Here is an 18,454-nt window from a genome sequence, read left to right as displayed (position 1 = left end):
GATAAATAAAATCTGTGACATCTCTAAGCTCACTTCATCTCTGCGCCCACCCTGGTGGCCTCCAAAACTACAGCTCAGCTTGAGGACTATATGGGAAACATAGCCACTCCTTCATTCTGGCATCTGGATTTACCTTCAAGTGACTGAGAAGACACTCTGCTGCCACCTGATGCCAATGAACGGAGTACCAAAATCAGTATACGACAAAAGCCACAAAGAAGCAGGCACAGAAAAGGCAAGAGAAAGGCATGGAGGAAAAAAATAATAATGAGACACGACTGTAGTGAAAACAACATTGGTGAGGATTTAGGAGACCCAGTCCCCCAGCTCTGCTACTTAAAGGCTAGCAGGCCTCAGGCAATAAAACCCTTTTTGCCTTTTACCCTTTTCCTTTTTAGAAAAGCAGGATTGGATAACTTTGACTTAAAGTCTGTTTCAATTCTAAAACTATGATTTTAGATCTGAATTGGACCTGAGAATTAAGTTAAATAGAGGGCGGGAGATACAGAGAGGGCATTTTGGTTCTTGTTCCCCACATCTCTATTCAAATTCCATAATAGTGTTATTATTCAGTCAGATGAGGGGAAAGGAATGTAGTAAGTTCTTGTTTTTCTCAGCTTTGGTGCTGTCAGAACTTATACCTGCACCCGAAATCACATTCAAGGAAGACCATCATTCCCAACCGCAGAGCAATCAAATGAGATGATAATATGGGGCAGGGGAAATCACAAGGAAAAGGAGTTTGGAAGGGGGAAAAAAAAACGTGAAAATTCCAATGAGTAGGGACAAGGTTTCCACACATAGGAAAACCCCTGACAAGGTGGGCGAGCAACTGTGTCTCTTCCTCCAGGGCTGTGCAGTTAACGATGGTCAGTGGTTTTAACACTTTCTAGCAGTTACACTGTTCCCTCAATTTCTCATATGTACAAAAATATAAAACAATAAAGTGCAGTTTATGTTTCAGTGACACTTTTCCTTGCTTTAATATTTTTTGTTTTTTTTTTCTGCTTTGAAATGAGCTCTCAATTACAAAATATCAAACTACACTCAAAAATGCCAGCCACTGGCACAGTATGGAGATGCCCACAAGTAAGGACAGATAGCAGCAGCAGGTGGCAAGAGGTGGGAAGTGATTAAAGCAGTGGTTACAAACGTTCACAGGAAGCTAAAACTATCCAACAGGTTGTGCCCTAATGTTAGCACAGGTTATACTAATCACTACCTTGGTGGGTGGCCTCAGTATATTTAGGTTCAGATTCTACATGGCAATACAATTTCTTCCAGTTAAGAGTTCTTGGCTTGCACCGATCACAAGGTGGCCAGAGGGCACTGGACCAGTCTATTAGTTTTTCAAAATGCTGTCATAGACCTGATAGATATACTGAGAGACTTCAGGAGCTCTACATTTCAGCGACAGCTGTTGGGAGAAAAAGAAGAAAGATTATCATGGAGACCAACATTAGGTACTGTGGGTTTTAGAATTTCAATTTAATCAATGTCAAGTTGTGCTGTGTTTCCATTTACATTCTACGTGGGTCTATAAGATTAGGAAATAATCCATACTAAAACCATCGAAGTCTCTGACTGTAAAATAGGTGCTCCACTGCTTTGCTAAGAGTTGTAGAGATTATTCCCAAATGAAAGCGGAAGGGCTAAACCCTTAACTTGTTGGTGGTCATTTCAGCTGTCTGCCTCTATTTTTCAGACCAACAAGGATGGTATTCTCAGTCCCAATTCAAGAGGATATACCATCAAGTAAAATAAAACTATAAGCTAGGCAAGTCCAAGGTAGTGCCTTTTTATATTATACTGAGAAAACCATATACAGTCATGGAGGGAAAACAAGCATTAACACAAAAAGACATTTACTTAGTATAACTGGACAGCAATTCATGCCATCAGCTTCATCTTTTATTTTCTTCCTCTTTAGATGGGCATATCGCGTACTTCTGATAAGCACTCTACTTCTCTATTACCCCCGCTTCTTCTAGCCTAACAATTACCAAATCAAAATATTTACAAGATTTCAATGTTGAACACTCATATTTTCACTTAGTAGGTCAATAAGCACAAAACTTAAACCCAGATTTGGAATTCTTAATTGTATTAGACTAGGCAAAATATTACTAATAATTTAAGAGTGGAAGCATTCAGTTTACATTTAGAACCAGAAAATTTTGTATTTGCTTTTCGTATTACTGACCCATTGCTCTTATTTATTAAGACAGATCAACAAAAGTTGTCTTTAACAATATGTTACCATGAGATTTTAGATTACTTCTTATTAGAGACTCTAAAGAATTAGAGGATGAGCTAAACACACAAGGTGAGACTATTTTTGGGAAAAATCTGAAGATATTGGTTAATCTTGAATTTCTTGAAAAAATGCTCACATCCTTAAAACTTAAAATGAAAATTTTAAAATGCAAAGAAAACCCCCAGAAATCAAACAGAAGAATATCAAGCTCTATTTACAGCTTTAACATTAGGTCTCTAAGGCATTTCCAAAATTGCTGCTTAACATTAATCAGGAGAACAATTCTGATAAATGTAAACAACAACTAATTTAAGAATATAAATACGCATAGAAAACAGCTCCATACTTTGGTCAAAGTTGCAGCTATAGGCATTCCCTGACTTTCAAAGCCCCTATAGAGGCGATTCTGTACCCCTTCATCCAGAGCCTCTCCACTGTCGATGCGGTGGAAAATTCTCGTGGAACAACATGTGGGTTCAGAAAAGAGGAGGAAGCTAAAAAGAGGAAGAACAACCTAAAGGAACTAACTCCCAGACTGAAGAGGTGTATGAAAGGGTACTTTTTCTCTCCCTAAATACTGTCCAGTATGTTTTCACATCTTTGTAACAATACTCGAAGTTCTACTAGCTGGAGGTTCATTTTTTGTTCATGATTGGTAAGGAAATGTTGCCTTCTTCGACAGAAGCCCAAACTGCAAAGGTTGGAACTAAGGAGGTGGGGGTAGGGGGAGGTCATGGGACTGACCAAGCTTGGACTCTGAGAGAAAAGGAGGAAGACTCTTTTTTAGGACTCTTACATCACCCTCCATCTCTCACCCCTGCCAATCCCCCAAGCTATCCCAGCCTTTAACCAAGGGTCAGGCTTAGATTTAAACCCATTCCTTTCTTTGCAAACTAGTGCAGCTAAGACAAGCTAGAATGAATTATTAAAAAAATTTTTTTTTTTGCTAAATCCTGAAGTAAAAAGGATACATAACAAAGAAGCTAAATAATCTGATTTACAAAATATAGCTAGGGCTCTGGGTCTTATTTTATATGATTCTTAAAGGAAAAAAGGCCTTACCAGCATTTTAACATTTGAAATGCTAGCCTGCATAACTTTAATATCAGCCATTCAGGAATATCACCCATAGACTGACCCACCAAGGGAAGAAGAGTCATCTCTCTTGCCTAAGTAAGCCAAAGACTTACACATTCATGTCTGGTTTATAGTCTAGAACACACATTTCTTCACCTGGGACAAGTTACCTTTCCAGGTGATATGCAGCTAATTAGATATAGCCTCATCTTTACAGATAAACATACCTTCTTCACGAAATACAGTAAGGAAGACGGAAGAGTGATTTATCATTCTCTTTTAGGTGACTAAGGGACCATTAGTCCTTGTGCATTAGTACTAGCTCAATCAGATTTCTTTCCTCCTCAATACCTAGCTGAAATCAGATCAACAGTATAATGGGTGTTTAGGGTGATGGAGGAAAAGAAATGGATCTGAGTGACTGTGACATCTGGAGCACAATTTAGGGGAATGGATTAGGCCTGTGTCAGACTGATGGAAAATGTAAATGGTTTTGTGGGCAGTAGGAACCCAGTCACCAGATGGATGGAAAATAGGAAAGAGGGTAAAGGAATATAAAGAAATTTACCACTTACAAATACAGGGAGGGAGGTGGCTGTGGCTGTAAGAGGACACCATGAGAACTAGATCTCATGGGGCTGTTACAACTGCATGCAAATCTACAATTATCTCAAAATAAAATTAAAAAAAAATACATATGGGAGAAAATGTCCTTCCATAAATGAATGAATAAACTACTATACATCCATATTGTGGATTACTACTTGAGAAAATAAACTATTGATGCATGTAGTAACCTGGATGTCAATAGTAGTTAGAAAAAAAAAATCTGAAAATGTTACATGCTGTATAAATTTAATTTACATAACATTCTCAAAATGACATAACTATTGTAATGGTGACCATATCAGTGGTTGGCAAGGGGTTAGGGCTGGGATGAGGGTCTAAGTATAACGAGATAGCCAAAGGGAAATTTTTGCAATGATGGAATAGTTTTGTGTCTTGACAATGGTGGTAGTTACACAAATCCATACATGTGATAAGATTTCATGGTACTGAACACTCAACAACAACAAAGTAATGTAAAAACTGGCAAAATCTAAGTAAGGTCTATAGTCTACAGCATTTTATCAATATCGATTTCCTGTTTGAAAATATACAATGTGTATGTAAGATGTTATCAATAGAGAAACTGAGTGAAGACACATGAGAACTCTACCATTTAAAGAACTTTTTGTGAGTCAGATTATTTCAAAATAAAAAATTAAATCTTTATTTTTAACTTAAACTATGTTTAAGACAGTGATACCAAGAGGTTCTTCTAAGAATTCTCATTATCTTTATAATGAATAGAAAAGAACACGGTAGGAAGTATTAAGAAATAACCTGAATTCTAAGCATAACTTACTTATCAACAAATAACATAATCTTGAATAAATCACTAATAATTCTTAACCTTGGTTTCCTTATCCACAAACTAGGGATAACCATGTTTTTTTTTTTTTTTAATAACTTAGCTGAGATGGAAGACTGTATACAACAACAAAAAAAAGGATGATAAAAAACAAAAGACAGCCCCGCCCCCTGCCAAAAAAAATTTCTAGGAAAGTAGTAAGTGGAGTTATTTTACAAGATCTTGATTTTACAGTGAGAATTTGACCCTCCAGGAACAACACAGAGGGGTTTTCCTTTCTTGGAGAACTCAAGGTAAATGACAGAGCAGTTTCTTTCCAAAAAGATAAGACTGGTGGGACGGGAAGTGAGTGGGAAGAGTGTATACTTTATGGGGAAAGCCTGAAGCTCCCCAGTTCACAAGTGCTTGCAAAATCCAGTCTGATAGGACTCAGCGGCTCACACACACGCTCGTCTAGCTTACTTCAAGGGAGAGAACTAGTGGGGAAAATGCCAAGAATTTTCATTTCTGAGTGGTACTATTCCCTTGATATATGCTAATGAAAACAGACTTGGCTGTTAAGATTAAGGAATGGGTTCACAGAATTTTCTTAGCTAAATGGCTAAAAAGCTCCCTTAATCTACTGACTACTCATCTTCCTCAGAGTTATTCAATACTGAATCTTATTCTCCTGTCACTTTCTGGTACCCTCCTTCAAAACAGCCTACAAAAACCTCCAACATAATGGAGGAATAAGATACTCCCCCAGCCCAAGTGGTTTTTCTGTTACTTTACAAAATACAAATGACAAGCAGCATCCTACTGGGAGATCACATTTTACAGTAGCAAATGAATGCCCAGTGCCTAGGGTAAAAATCTTTGTTGCTTAAAAAGGCAATTTGCTCCTGTCCTAAAAATACTGCTAGAATTTAAATTTCGGTCCATTGTAGTACTGAAGGAAGTCTTCCAAACTAAAGTTCCCTTACAGGCTGCTAAAAGTGTGTTCCATTTTGGCTTACCTTTAGTAACAAACATTTCAGGACAAACAATATTAAAAAAAGGTTCATGTGCCTATGACTCTAATATCCTTATGAAAAAGCAGGAAAGAAGGCCTTCTTGAAATTAACTATGTAAAAATCCTCTTAGCAGCCTGTTATAGTATCACATGCACAGACAGGCTAGATAAGTATTAATCGATACTGATAAAGTTGCCAAGTTTTGCAAGCAACTATATATATACCAGGGGGAGTCTGAGGCACTCCTTGCTGCCAGAGGCACCATGCCTATGGGATGGGGCAGACACCACAGAGAGGTCTTCCAAAGAGGCAAATAAGGACCTGTTTATTTGACTGCTTGTTTTGGGCATCTGGGGTCTGAAGCACCTCCTTCAGGTCTTTGCAGGGTGCTAAGAAAAAATGAAAGGGCTCTTACCTCCGTCCTCCAATCCATCTCACCCATTCTGAGAAAGGTCTTACCGTGTAATTGGGGTTTCCTGGCTGGATACGTAACTCAGCCAAGATCCAAATGCCATTAGTGAGCTTCAGGGATTGGTACAGCATGTCCTGCCCTTCCACATTCCTCTTGGCAATAGTATAAACATTGTTGTTTTGTAACTTGCTGGAAACAGTGTCTAGAAACACAGATTCAAAATATCAAACAAATGCATGCTAATTCTCTTATGCCACCCCTACAGGCCATGTGTGCTAAAGTCCCCTAAAAAGTACCGTTCCATAAGCATACACACATACATTCCAGAAAGCTCTTCTTCCATAACAGCAAAGGATGAGAGAGTGGCTCTTGAAGTACCTGCCTATCACATTCCAGGACAGAAACAGAATAAGATGCAACTAAGCATTAGTGTTAAGAATTAACCTGTGGAGATTTACAGTGGGTGTCAAAGGAGTTGGTAATCTTAAACTAGGTGCTAGAAAGGTTAAATGCTTTGAAGAGAACAAAGACAGAAATGGGTATGTGGGTGTACCACAGTGACTGTCATGTTGGTACTGACTTCTGGAACACTGGTCCCAGAGTCACAGAGATCCACAGACTGATGATCAAATCCACACACCACTTCCTGAGTTGCTACTACTTCACTGTGAGCCACCCTGGCCTCAACTGCTAGGATTGGAAAAAAGCAGAGTTGCAAAAATCTTGTAAGTCAAATCTATTAACTTGGATATTTAAGATTTTTTTAAAAAGTAGGCAAATTATTCCTTAAGCCTGTAGGGAATACCATGTTGCAAATCAATAATGAAACAAACTGTTTCAATCAAAGACTTTGAGAAAGATTGAAGTTACACAAAGATGATTACTACAAGGCCATAACCCCAGCTACTGCTAGTCATAGTGGTGGCCTTCAGTCATCAATCCAGGGTAAGAACAGGAGGGTGGCTGGGGCCTCCCTGAGACTACAGCATCAAAGAGACATAATGCTCTAGAATTATAAGTTGTTTCTCTCTCCTTGCTTTCTTACTGCTAATATAAGAGATTACAGCATTGGAGAAAGTGAAACTTTAAGAATAGAGACGATAGTGCTCTTTGTTGAGTTTATTATGTTCATTTCTGATAAGAATTCAAATTACTCATGCCAACTTCAGGAACTAAATTCTTTCCATATAAAAATCTGTCCTACTCTATTGTGCACTCTAGGAAAAGGCTGCCACAATGGATGGTCTTTCTGTTCTTCTACACAATAAGCACTCTGAGTGCAGGGATTCTGGAGTTTTTCATCAGTGTGCTTCCCATGGTATTTGGGACACAATGGCTACATGCCATTAACACCTGTGAAATGCATGACCAAGGTGTTGGAGATGCCTATATGTACGTATCGCCACAGGCATTAAAAACCGTCTACTTAGCTGCGGGCTAATTTTGGAGGTAGTTCTTGCCCTGACATCTTTCTCCCATGTTCAAACTAGTGAAAGCTCAGGGGAGGAGGCACTAAAGTTCATTCATTAAACATTTGTGTCACCTTAGTTATTACTTAACTTTTCCCCTTTAATTTCCGAAGAAGGTTTTCACTAACACCAAGCAGAGGTGCCACAAAGTTTACCTTAGGCTAGTATATGCAATACCCTTGGAGGATGGAGCCTCAATATTACTTTTTAATCACCGTCTGTGGGGTCAGGCTGTTCTGTCACGCTGGTTTTCATAGTGAAGAGTTCTTACAGCTTAGACTGGGTTACTAGGCATTATCTCCAACAGGAGTTTGGCTAGTACTTTTTGACAGGACTGTCTTTATAACACATGGGGCTTGCTTTAAGTTGTAAAGCCATTCCTAACTTTCAAAGCTCTTACTCGTTTGAAAGAAAGTGGAAAATATACACAACAGAAGCCTTTATTGAAGAGCCACCCTATTGCATAGGCACAGACACATTCTAGACAATACATACAGCAAGGCCCAAACAACTCATGATTTTACTGCCTATGTAAGGGACGATAGACTAGAAAATGGAAGCATATAAACACACATACACACTCGTCCCTTCCGAAATTTGAAAATGTGGCAAATAGCCAGGTAACTAAGTAAGTTGAACAGATGTAACTTTAATACATTTGGAAGCATTCGGGCCAGGAACCTGGCTCTGCTCCTGAATGGCTGTATCATGATTCCTACAGAATACTGAATGAAGGGAGGGTTCATAACATAAGTATATGTGAGTCAATTTTTATAAATCTTAGATATTAGGTTTGAGTTTGAAGATGTATAGATGGCAGGATAATCAGTCTCTACTAACTGTACTAGAGAAGAATGGCAATGGGAGCCAGATGGAAAAAGGCTTCCCAGCCAGACTGGGATAGATTTTTTGACAAGATATTAGTTTTTATTTTATCTTTTTCACATTTCTGAAACTCCTGGGAAACAAGATGGAATCTCACTGTTGTGAGATTTTGAGAATGAGAATGTAACGTTAAGACAGAGATGTGCCCCAAAGGAGAGTAAAAAAAAATGGTCAAATATGATTATGCAGTTGACCCTTGAATAACACAGGCTTGAAATCCACAGGTCCGCTTATATGTGGATTTTTCAATTGACCCACGCAGTTCAAACCTGCATTGTTCAAAGGTCAACTGGCAGTTGGGAATCTATGTATGGGGAGAGTCAACTTAAATTATTCATGAATTTTTGACTGCAAGAGTGGTCATCATCCCTAACCCCCACACTGTTCAAGGGTCAACTATACTTGCTTCGAGATGTGATTTCTTCGGGTTTGTCTGTCTTCTTCCCCATATTTGGCTCTTTCGGTGTGGGGCCTAAAATCTTAGGAGGTGTGGATGTGGTCTTTCTTCCTTCATCTTCTTACTTTAGCTATGATCACACTTCCTCTAGCAGAAATAAAAGTGAAGACAATACTCAAGAGAGTGAGAAAGGGAGAATCTGCATTTGGGACCCAGTCGTGGTATTCATCAGCAAGTTCAAAATCACTATGACTGCTGAAAAGAGCACTTTTTGCTATTTGAGCAACCTATAACAAACTATATTTAAGCCCTGGCTGGCAAAGCATTTCCATTTATGAATTATTATGGAGGATGGGGAAAACCACAACAAAACAAAGAAACGGAACTCAGCCTCACCAAGTTCTCATGCTAGAAAAAAAAATTTGACCCTTACCACAGTGACTAACTAGTGAATATATATACAACATGTGTCTGAGCTTTTCAAAGCATAATAAACAACAAAAAAATAAGTTTGTAGACTGCTTGCAAGAAAGATTCCTTTCTGGATATGGCTAGAGATGCAAGTACTTTTGTGCGCTTAGGACAGTGGTCTCAGATATGTACCAACCCCAAACACAGCTATAATGGTAAGCTGCAAAACAGATTCATACAGACCTCTTGACACCAGTAGAGATAACCAGTGCTATGAAGCAGGGAGACCCATATGTTAGTGCCTTTCTGATCTAACATTTTCTAGTATTTATACAACTAGTGTTGCCACAGCACCTCTATCATATACACCTTTCTATTAAGATCTGATTAATTATAGGTAAGAGGATGTCTTCTTTCTTCTCTAGAAAGAAATGGAAGAAGCAAAAGTAAAAACTCAATGCTAGGTTAGTAAGTCTTTTAAGCCTGTGCCTTCGCATAGCCCTCAGTCAGAGAGTTACTTCCATCTGTCAAATGTCTACTCTGACACAGAAAAGCTATTTAAAGTGTTGGTGCTATTGTGATTAGGGTAGATCAGCTGGAAAGGATGGTATTTTTAGCTCTCAGCTAGACCCAGGGTTGAATCAGAAGGCACTAAACCTGGAAACATTCATGTTAATAGAGCCTTCAAGACTGGAAGAAAATGTAAAGGCCAGGGCACTCCAGATCTTCCAAGATTAGCAGTGATTAAGTGTGGGGAAATGATGACCTTGTGTTCCCAGAGAAAAAGAAGTGGCTATTTCTCCTTCTGCTCCATGTGCTGCGCTGCCATAGAGCAGTGTATTGCTCGAAAACCCATTTGCTAGTATTTAGAGCACCCAAGGCAAGGAGGAACTGGCACAACTATCAAAACAGAATTTGCACTGAGAAACTGTTCCAGGCTATACCAGAGAACACAGCCTCACCTGGAGAAAGACTAGACAGTTCTTTGGCAAGATCTCAAATGTACACCAATGTGCAATGAGGTTCACAACTCCAATCTAGAAGCAGGGGAATCTTTTCTATTATTTTGGCAGGCCAAACTAAAGCCCTCAGTTATCCAAACTTCCAATCCCCCCTGCCCCCACCCCCCAAAAGCATGTCTCTTTCATTCTGGATGTCGGAAATCAAACCTTTTTTTTCCAATTACTCTGATCTTTTTTTGTGTCTCTCTATAGGACAGTGTTTCCCAGATCATGTTAAGGAACATTGGTGTTACATAAGATGTTAATAATAAGCATTTTGTAATTTTAAATGCCAATCAAACAAATTCAGTCAACATTGAGTTAAACAGCTTTCTCCAACATAAGGCTTTTCAGCTTTTAGTGTGTTCATGTGCAATGGCAACTTCTAAGAGAGGCACATCATGCACGGTATTTTTCAACTAACTGACCACAGAAACAGGTGTCCTCAGGAGCATAATATATGAAATGTTGCCAAAGGACCAACTACTACAAAGGTGATTTAAAACAAAGGGCCTGGTCTTTCCCAAACTGGGTACAGAGGCTCTTCTCAACAGGATCTACTCTGGCTCTCACTATTAGTAGCCACTGTGGACCTAATGGCTTCCTACAGGACAGCTTATTATACCATAAAGAGCTGTCCAACCTCCCACACTCATCAAGAGGTTTATGGTAACTGACCAGTGAGCCTCAGAGACAGACAGATAACAAGGTCATCTACCTAGAATATGACACACAAAAAAGCTCAATTTGAGTTATGATTTTTTTTTGTGTGAAAACACAGCAAAAACTCTAGTTTAGTAGATATATAATCGGAGGTGAGAAACCCACACCAAGAATATGTTAGAAAGAAGGCAGATATATAGGATTCTTAAAGAGAATCAACCAACTAGTTATAATGGAAATTAAAGACATCTCCTCAAACACCTCAAGGGCTCAGAAAAAGTCCTATAAGAAAAGATTTGTCTGAACAGAGGATGAATACATAAGAGAGGCCAAAAAACTGGCAAAAAAGTTGGAAAGAAAAGACAGTGAGTTTTTTTTTGCCTCTCTGTATTGCCACACTGCCTTTCTCTCTGTGTTATGCTCTAGCTACAACGGGATGGCAGCATATGGAAAATGCTTATGGGAACCACCAACATATGGAGGAAGAAATGATGGATAAAGGAAAAAAGAGGAGATATGAAGCAAGCACAAGAGAGAGAAGGAGAAGGAGAGGAAGGGTGAGGGGGAGAGAGAGAGAGAGAGAGAGAGAAAGAGAGAGAGAAAGAGAGAGAGAGAGAGAGGGAGGGAGGGAGAGAGAGGGGGGAGGGAGGGAGAGAGAGGGAGAGAGAGAGGGAGGGGGGGGAGAAAGAGAGAGAGAGAGAGAGACACGCTAGTGAGGAGGGAGAGGGAAAGATGCAGGGAGACTGGGACAAAAGCAGGACTCTGAACAGCTTAGCGACCCTTCCACTCCTGAGAACACTTCCATGAAACAAAGCCCTAAGGACTGATAGTGCTATTGTTTCTCCTCTTGAGTTACCTCTTTGATTTTCTGTTATAGTAATAAAACAGCTACAAAAGGGTCTGGAGCTTTTTAAAGTGGTGATTAAAGAGGTTAGTGTAATGATAAAAGCTGACATAAGGCAGGAAAGAAAAAGATTATCAACTAGTCTTTAATCAACTATGATGTATTTTTGTTTAATAACAAACACAAGATTCTAAATAAGGATCTCAGAAAGAGTCACCTTTCCTCCCATACCAAAGGCAGACATAAAAGGAAAAATAGTTCTTTTAATTCTTGGGAGAGTACACATCTTCAAGTGCCATTTCGATCACCTGATGCTCATAGGATGTTCAAATAACACAACTGACACATGTTCAACTACTGAAAAATTGGGAAGATGGAATCATTCTAGTTTGTTTCCTATATCTGTTGGCTTATAAGTTATCTAGTACCTATATCAAAACATCCCAAGGTTTTAAAGAGAAGTTTGCAAAGTAATACATCTACCATATACCCAAACAAAGTAGGTGTAAATAAAGACATAATTTTCAAATACCCAATTTGATTTACTGAGATGAAAATGAAATGCAGTCATTACTCACCAGCATTTAAATGACATTCCTTAATCTGAAACTGAAGTTCATTTTCATTGGGAATATCCTTCCATGTTGCAAGGAAGACCTGGCGTTCTGTATAGGGTAGCAGAAGGAAAGGAAGGATGTACATAATATTCGGATTTCTGATGCCTTGCACCATTTCTCCTTTGGAGTGCTGGCTCTTGTAATACAGCCAGAAGGAGACTGGACTGCAGCCAATTCTTAGGGGTGCACAGGTGCTATGCTACATACAGGTCAATTAATCTTTCATCAGTAACACTAAGATACATTGGAAAAGAGTTTACATCTAGGGGTTACTTTTGGCTCTATTGGGTAAGTGTGTAACCTTTCTGACCCTTAATTTCATCACATATAATTACATCTGTCCTGCCTACCCGAAAAGCCATTATAAGAACCAAATCAATTAAGTGCCAATATAATTTAATATGTACCAATATAAACTAGTTTTATTAGATGGTAGTTTCATTAAGTAAGAGAAGACAGAACTGTCAACAACTACATGGGGAATACTAGTGGTTTACTGCACATGACTAGAATTATAATGAAAAAGTGTGAAATATTGCAAGATTACGAATATGTGACAGAGACACAAGTGAGCAAATGCTGTTGGGAAAATGAAACTGACAGGCTTGACTGACACAGCATTGCCACAAATCTTCAATTTCTAAAAAAACGTAGTACCTGTCAAGTGCAATAAAACGAGGTATGCTTGTGCTCTATATGCCAGGGTGACTGGGTTATTCAGATAACTGGCATTGTAATTTAGAGATCAGCAGCGAAACAAAACCAACTGTGACTCAGGCAAATAAATAATTAGCAATTATTAGAGCTTTAGAATAACCTTACCCCATTTTTTCAATCCTCAAAATAACTTGTATTTCTGGGCTCTGCTCTCCCTAACATTGAGAGGAAGGGCAAAGGTATATATTTGGCAGAGGGACAAGAGGACGTACTTACCCATTTTGCCATCTTCTACAAAAAGCACATTGAGTGGGATGAGGCAGCTGAAGTAGAAGACATCAATATTGTTTTTCACAGCCACCTGCCAGGAAAATAACCAAAAAAAATTAGTACATCATAGGGAGCCAGGTAAGAGGGAGAAAGAACAGTTGTGTTTAGAAATATATGACCCTATTTCCTTCCTCTTTTAAGACAGTGCATGACTCCTCAAATCAAGATGGGCCAGCCCATACATTGCAAAGAACATCATCTCTACTCATTCTACTGTCAGAGAATTGTGACGACCTGCAACTGTCTGTCTGTCTAGAAGGAGCCCTATGAGGGATGAATTCAAGGCATAACATCTGTACTCGGAATAACCTACTCAGTTATTTTTTGTTTCTATGGTTATTAATAGTAGCTGCTGCTACCACTAAGTACTTATTAATAATATTTCAAATCCTCACTATTACTATTCCAAACAAAGTAGGTGTCACTTCCCTCTCATTTTGCAGACAAGGAACTGAGGTTCGGAAAGATCTAGGGTCACACTGCTAGTACACAGAAGAACCAGGATCAAATGCAAACTTCTGACCCTAAACATTGATTTCTTTCCTCTCCACAATAACTGGTCATACTGCCCCTTATCTTTTTTAGATACTGGTTTTAAAGTTGTTTCTTTTGTAAAATCTTATTACCTAAGTCCTATGGTTGGGAAAAGCTCATGGGTCAAACAATGGTAAATCTGATGACTATAAGAAGGAAAAAGGCTTTGAGTGAGAGAAAAAAAAATGAGTTTTCTTCTCACAATACAAGCTTCTGATTTAGGTAGGCTATGATTCAGCCATGGCCTATTCTATTCAGAGCATGCTGCTTATATTTTTTAAAAAGCTACGATAAGTATTTTTATTCAGGGGCAATACTGATTGGCATACATATTCAGAAACAGCAAAATTAAACTGTGGCAGATTATAAGCACCATATACTGTAGGAAGGGAGAGTAGGAGGAGAATTGCTTTAAACCACCATTTCCCACTGGTTTCTGTCACTAGTGACTTTCCTATTTATGCTTTGGACCGTGGAGGAAAACATTTCTCTGGGTAAGTTCTACAATCAGTAACAATGCCTATTTCTCTTTTACAGTGCTTTAAGAAAATAAAGGAGAATAAAAAGTGCCTATCTAGCACCACTGTTCTCCCTCCTCCCACCCTCCTTTTGGGACAAATGTCCACACTTCAATAGCATATCTATCTCTTAATCAAAACTCTGGCTATGAGCTCCAAATAGCCACTTTCCAAAGTACTTCTGCTTTTTTTTTTCTTCCTCACCTTAAACCGTACCTTTATATCTTCCTCCATAATTTATGTCTACTTGACAGTTTGCTCTCTCTCCCAGAAGGATCCATCAAATTACTTACCTTATAACTTGTGTTTTTAACCTTTCAATTATCAACCCCATAGGAGATTCTGACCATATCACATAATCGATGCCCAAAACGCCAAGACAGCAGGATTCTCAAAAAGCTTGAGAACGGTGAATGGAAGCAGAGCCCAATCTCAGGGAAAAAGGGACTTATGACATTATTTTAGATGTATCAGAGGACCACTTCAAAAGATTTATACCAGAGTGGGCTTCTGGGAAAGAGGTATTTTCTAATTAATCTGGTACTTAGCAATGAGGGGAACTCTTATTCCAAATAAGGGCATCAAGAAGATCTTGAGGTGTGCCAGGCTCTCTAAAGGGAATTTAGAAGTGAAAAATTATGGTGGCATGGATGGGTTACTGTGAGTTACATAAAAGTCTTATGTGAAGTGAGAGTGATTATCATTACCATCATCTTTGAAAATAAAGTCATATTTCATAATGTGCCATTCATTCAAATATTTATTAATGCTTACTATGTCCTAACCATTTGAGATATAAAAGAAAAATACAGAAAATATAATCCTCATCCAGGGGATAATATTGGAAGTACTTAATCAAAGACTTATATTAGAATACTCTGGAGAGATTTTTCAAAACAGATGCCATGCCAGGGGTCTATCCTACACAAAAGAATAACAATCTCTAATTCTAGAATCCGGCATGTATTTTTTGGAAAAAGTTCCTAGGAAGATTAACCAGATAAGCAAGTAATTTAGAACAATGTTACTTACGAGGTCTGAATCAGCTTGTAAATACATTGTTTTTCTGAGGGAATCCTTATTCTAATTGGAGCCCTTTAAATGGAACAGACATGAAAAGCTCCTCTAGGTTAGCGGTACTAAACCAATCTGCCTTAGAGAGCCTTTGAATAAACAGATGAAAGCCATGGACCCTCTTCCTGAAAAATGTACATGCAACATTTTGACATACAATTTCAGGAGTTTAAGGCATCCTAAAGACTACTCCTGGACTTCTGTTCTAGGATAATTCTGAGATGCTGGACACCCAATCAGAGGCAGCAGACACAGTGGTTCAGAACATGGACTTGGGAACTGGACCAGACAACCTGATTTCAAAATTTGACGCTGTCACTTACTAGCTGTGTGACTTTGTGCAAGTAGTACTCAGCTCAGTTTCTTTCTGTAGAATGGAGATAATAATAGTACTGAATGCATGAGTTATAAGGATAATGAGTTAATATCTGCAGAGCACTTAGAATGGTGCTTGGCTTACAGTAAGTACTATAAGTAGTGTTTGTTAAAGAAAAATGCCCTCTTCTTTCACCATTTTCTGTTTTACCTGTTTTACTCAGAATTTTTCATAATTAAGGATAACCACATTAGACTTATCTGAAATCTTACACGTGCTCAAATATAGTGCTACTATACTTAAAAGAGAGAAGAGGGAAAAAGAAGGCATACTAGCAAACTTTTAGCTTAATGATTCTGCTTGCTACTGTGCCCTTGATAAAATATCTCTTTATAGGATCAATTGCACACACTGGTCACTTTTGGAAGGAAGTGTTTCATATCGTTTATATTAGTTTTTCAAAATCTGCATTTTGCAGCTCTCTAAATTTTACTCTTGGTTAGAACTGCATTCATTTAAAAAATATATGGTTCTCTTGGATCTGGTGGCCCCTGCCTACCTATCTAACCTATTTCCTCTACTTCAACCATATTAAAACTACTTCTTGTTCCCCAAACACTGAAACTCACAGTTCTGTGTCTTTTTATGTTATTCTTTCTGCTTAATATATTCTTCTCCTGAAGCTTTAGCTGTTTGGAAAATATCTACTTAATCTTAAGAGTCAGTTCAACCTTGAATTTCTCAGGAAAGCTCTTATCTCTCCCCAGAGCACCCACTGCATACCCTTCTACTATAGCATAAAATAATTGCATGTTTACATCTGCCTCACTGTTAATACAATAAGCTCCTTGAGTGCAGGGGCTCTCATTTTTAATCGCATACTAGTGGCTCAATGAATATCTATTGCATGAAATTAAGGGGAAGATGCTGAGAAAATGGAATGAAACACTGGTTTTCACTGGTTTTTCACCCTTTTTTTCTACCTCCAAATCATTCATATGCATCACAGTCCCATCAATACCATTGCTCATTGGGTAAACTGATACTCAGTAAGGCAGGAATGGGGAGTAGGGGGATGGGATGATATGTGAGCTCTTTTAGCTTCAAATCACTGATTAAAATAATATCAATATGCTAACGAAGAATAATACAGGTAGTAAATCACAACCTAAGAATTCAGATTCTCCAAGAATACGCCAATCACTCCCCAGGTGTTAAGGCATAAAAGAATCAAGGGAAAAACACAGTTTAAAGCCAGTTCAATTCTAATCCAGATAGTGACTACTTTTAAATAGAACTGAGTCAGCTTTAAAGAGTATGATATTGATTGCTTCAAGGGAGGAGGGGAGTTCCCCTTTTGAAATTCACTATTCCAACAGGTATAGAATAGGAAGACACAATCCAGACAAGCTGGAGAACTATCTTCTAAGAGTTTTAACATCAATACCTAGCTTGCCTATGGGAAATCAATTGTGTGTGTGTGTGTGTGTGTGTGTGTGTAAAATCTCCATCCATCCAACTGCCTACTTAGTATCTTCACTTGGATAACTAATATCTCAAGTGAACATGTCCAAAACCAAATTCTTGATCTCTCCCCCTCATCCTGAAACAGAACCTGCAGTCTTTCTAAACTCAGTAAATGGAACAGTGCAAAGCCTTTTATAAATGGTCTCCCTGCTTCTGCACTCATCTCCACCACCCCCAGCACCTAGCTTCCCCAGTCTTCTCAACACGGCAGCCAGAGGGATCTTAAAATGTAGGTCAGCTCATAAATACTTCTCTGCTCAAACCTCCAATGACTTCCTATCTCACTCAGAATAAAAGCCAAAGCTACAATTGCCTATAATCTGATGCCTATTACCTCCCTGATGTTATGTGCAACTGCTGGCTCCATGTCAGCCACAGGCGCCTGCTGTTGTTCCTTGAACATATCAGGCATGTTCCTCTCTCATAGCTTTTTGCATTTGCTATTTTTTTTTTTTTTTTTTGGTCTGGAATTCTCTTTCTCCAGAAATCTGCATGGCTCATTCCCAGCCTCCTTTAGGTCTTTGCTTTTATCAAATATTATCTTTTCAGGCAAGTTTTCTATGACCAATGTACTCATAAAATTATACCACCCAATCTCCAATCCCAGGACTCCTTACCCCAATCTCTGCTTTATTTTTCTCCATTGCTCTCATCTGACATACTATCTTACTTGATTGTTGGTTTATTGCCTATGCCCGTGTCATGTACCCCACATCCAGTAGAATATAAGTTGCATGAAGGAAGAGATTTTTGTCTCTTGTTCACTACTCTATTCTCAGCTTCTAGCACAGTAACTGGCATGGAGTAAGTACTCAGTAAGAATAATGACTGTAAAATATACTACTCAAAGTTCCTAACAGCCATTTAGGTTTAGTCAAAATATGGATTTGGTATAAATTTTCCAAAAGGACAGTACGTCTCGTGTTTTTTTTTTTTTCTGGTGTAGTTCCCTTAACAGAAGAGGAAAGTAAGGACATATATAATGGGGTGGAGGTAGGGGGAACGGTCAGGATTAGGGGTATAACATGAAGTAGCTCACCATAAGAACAAAATTTT

The 18,454-nt window shown here is 38.6% G+C and overlaps 1 protein-coding gene across 3 annotated transcripts in view; it reads right to left on the bottom strand.

Moving 5' to 3' along the window:
* Window positions 1-952: 952 nt before the first annotated feature.
* The window catches only part of AP2B1 (adaptor related protein complex 2 subunit beta 1), a 99,940-nt gene continuing 82,438 nt past the window's right edge, over window positions 953-18,454 (bottom strand). For all 3 annotated transcript variants that reach the window (XM_016124174.2, XM_016124313.2, XM_016124232.2), the window contains 4 exons: window positions 13,376-13,460; window positions 12,404-12,490; window positions 6,203-6,357; window positions 953-1,417 (listed from right to left, as the gene is read on the bottom strand). In XM_016124174.2, coding sequence (XP_015979660.1) covers window positions 1,343-1,417; window positions 6,203-6,357; window positions 12,404-12,490; window positions 13,376-13,460 — 402 coding nt within the window. In that variant the 3' untranslated portion in view covers window positions 953-1,342. The remainder of the gene's footprint in view (window positions 1,418-6,202; window positions 6,358-12,403; window positions 12,491-13,375; window positions 13,461-18,454) is intronic.

Source organism: Rousettus aegyptiacus, unplaced genomic scaffold (genome assembly GCF_014176215.1).
Source record: "Rousettus aegyptiacus isolate mRouAeg1 unplaced genomic scaffold, mRouAeg1.p scaffold_m13_p_6, whole genome shotgun sequence".
In the NCBI taxonomy this organism is placed as follows: domain Eukaryota; kingdom Metazoa; phylum Chordata; class Mammalia; order Chiroptera; family Pteropodidae; genus Rousettus; species Rousettus aegyptiacus.
The sequence above is the reverse complement of the archived record's forward strand: the minus strand, read 5'-3'. Positions and strand labels throughout refer to the sequence as shown.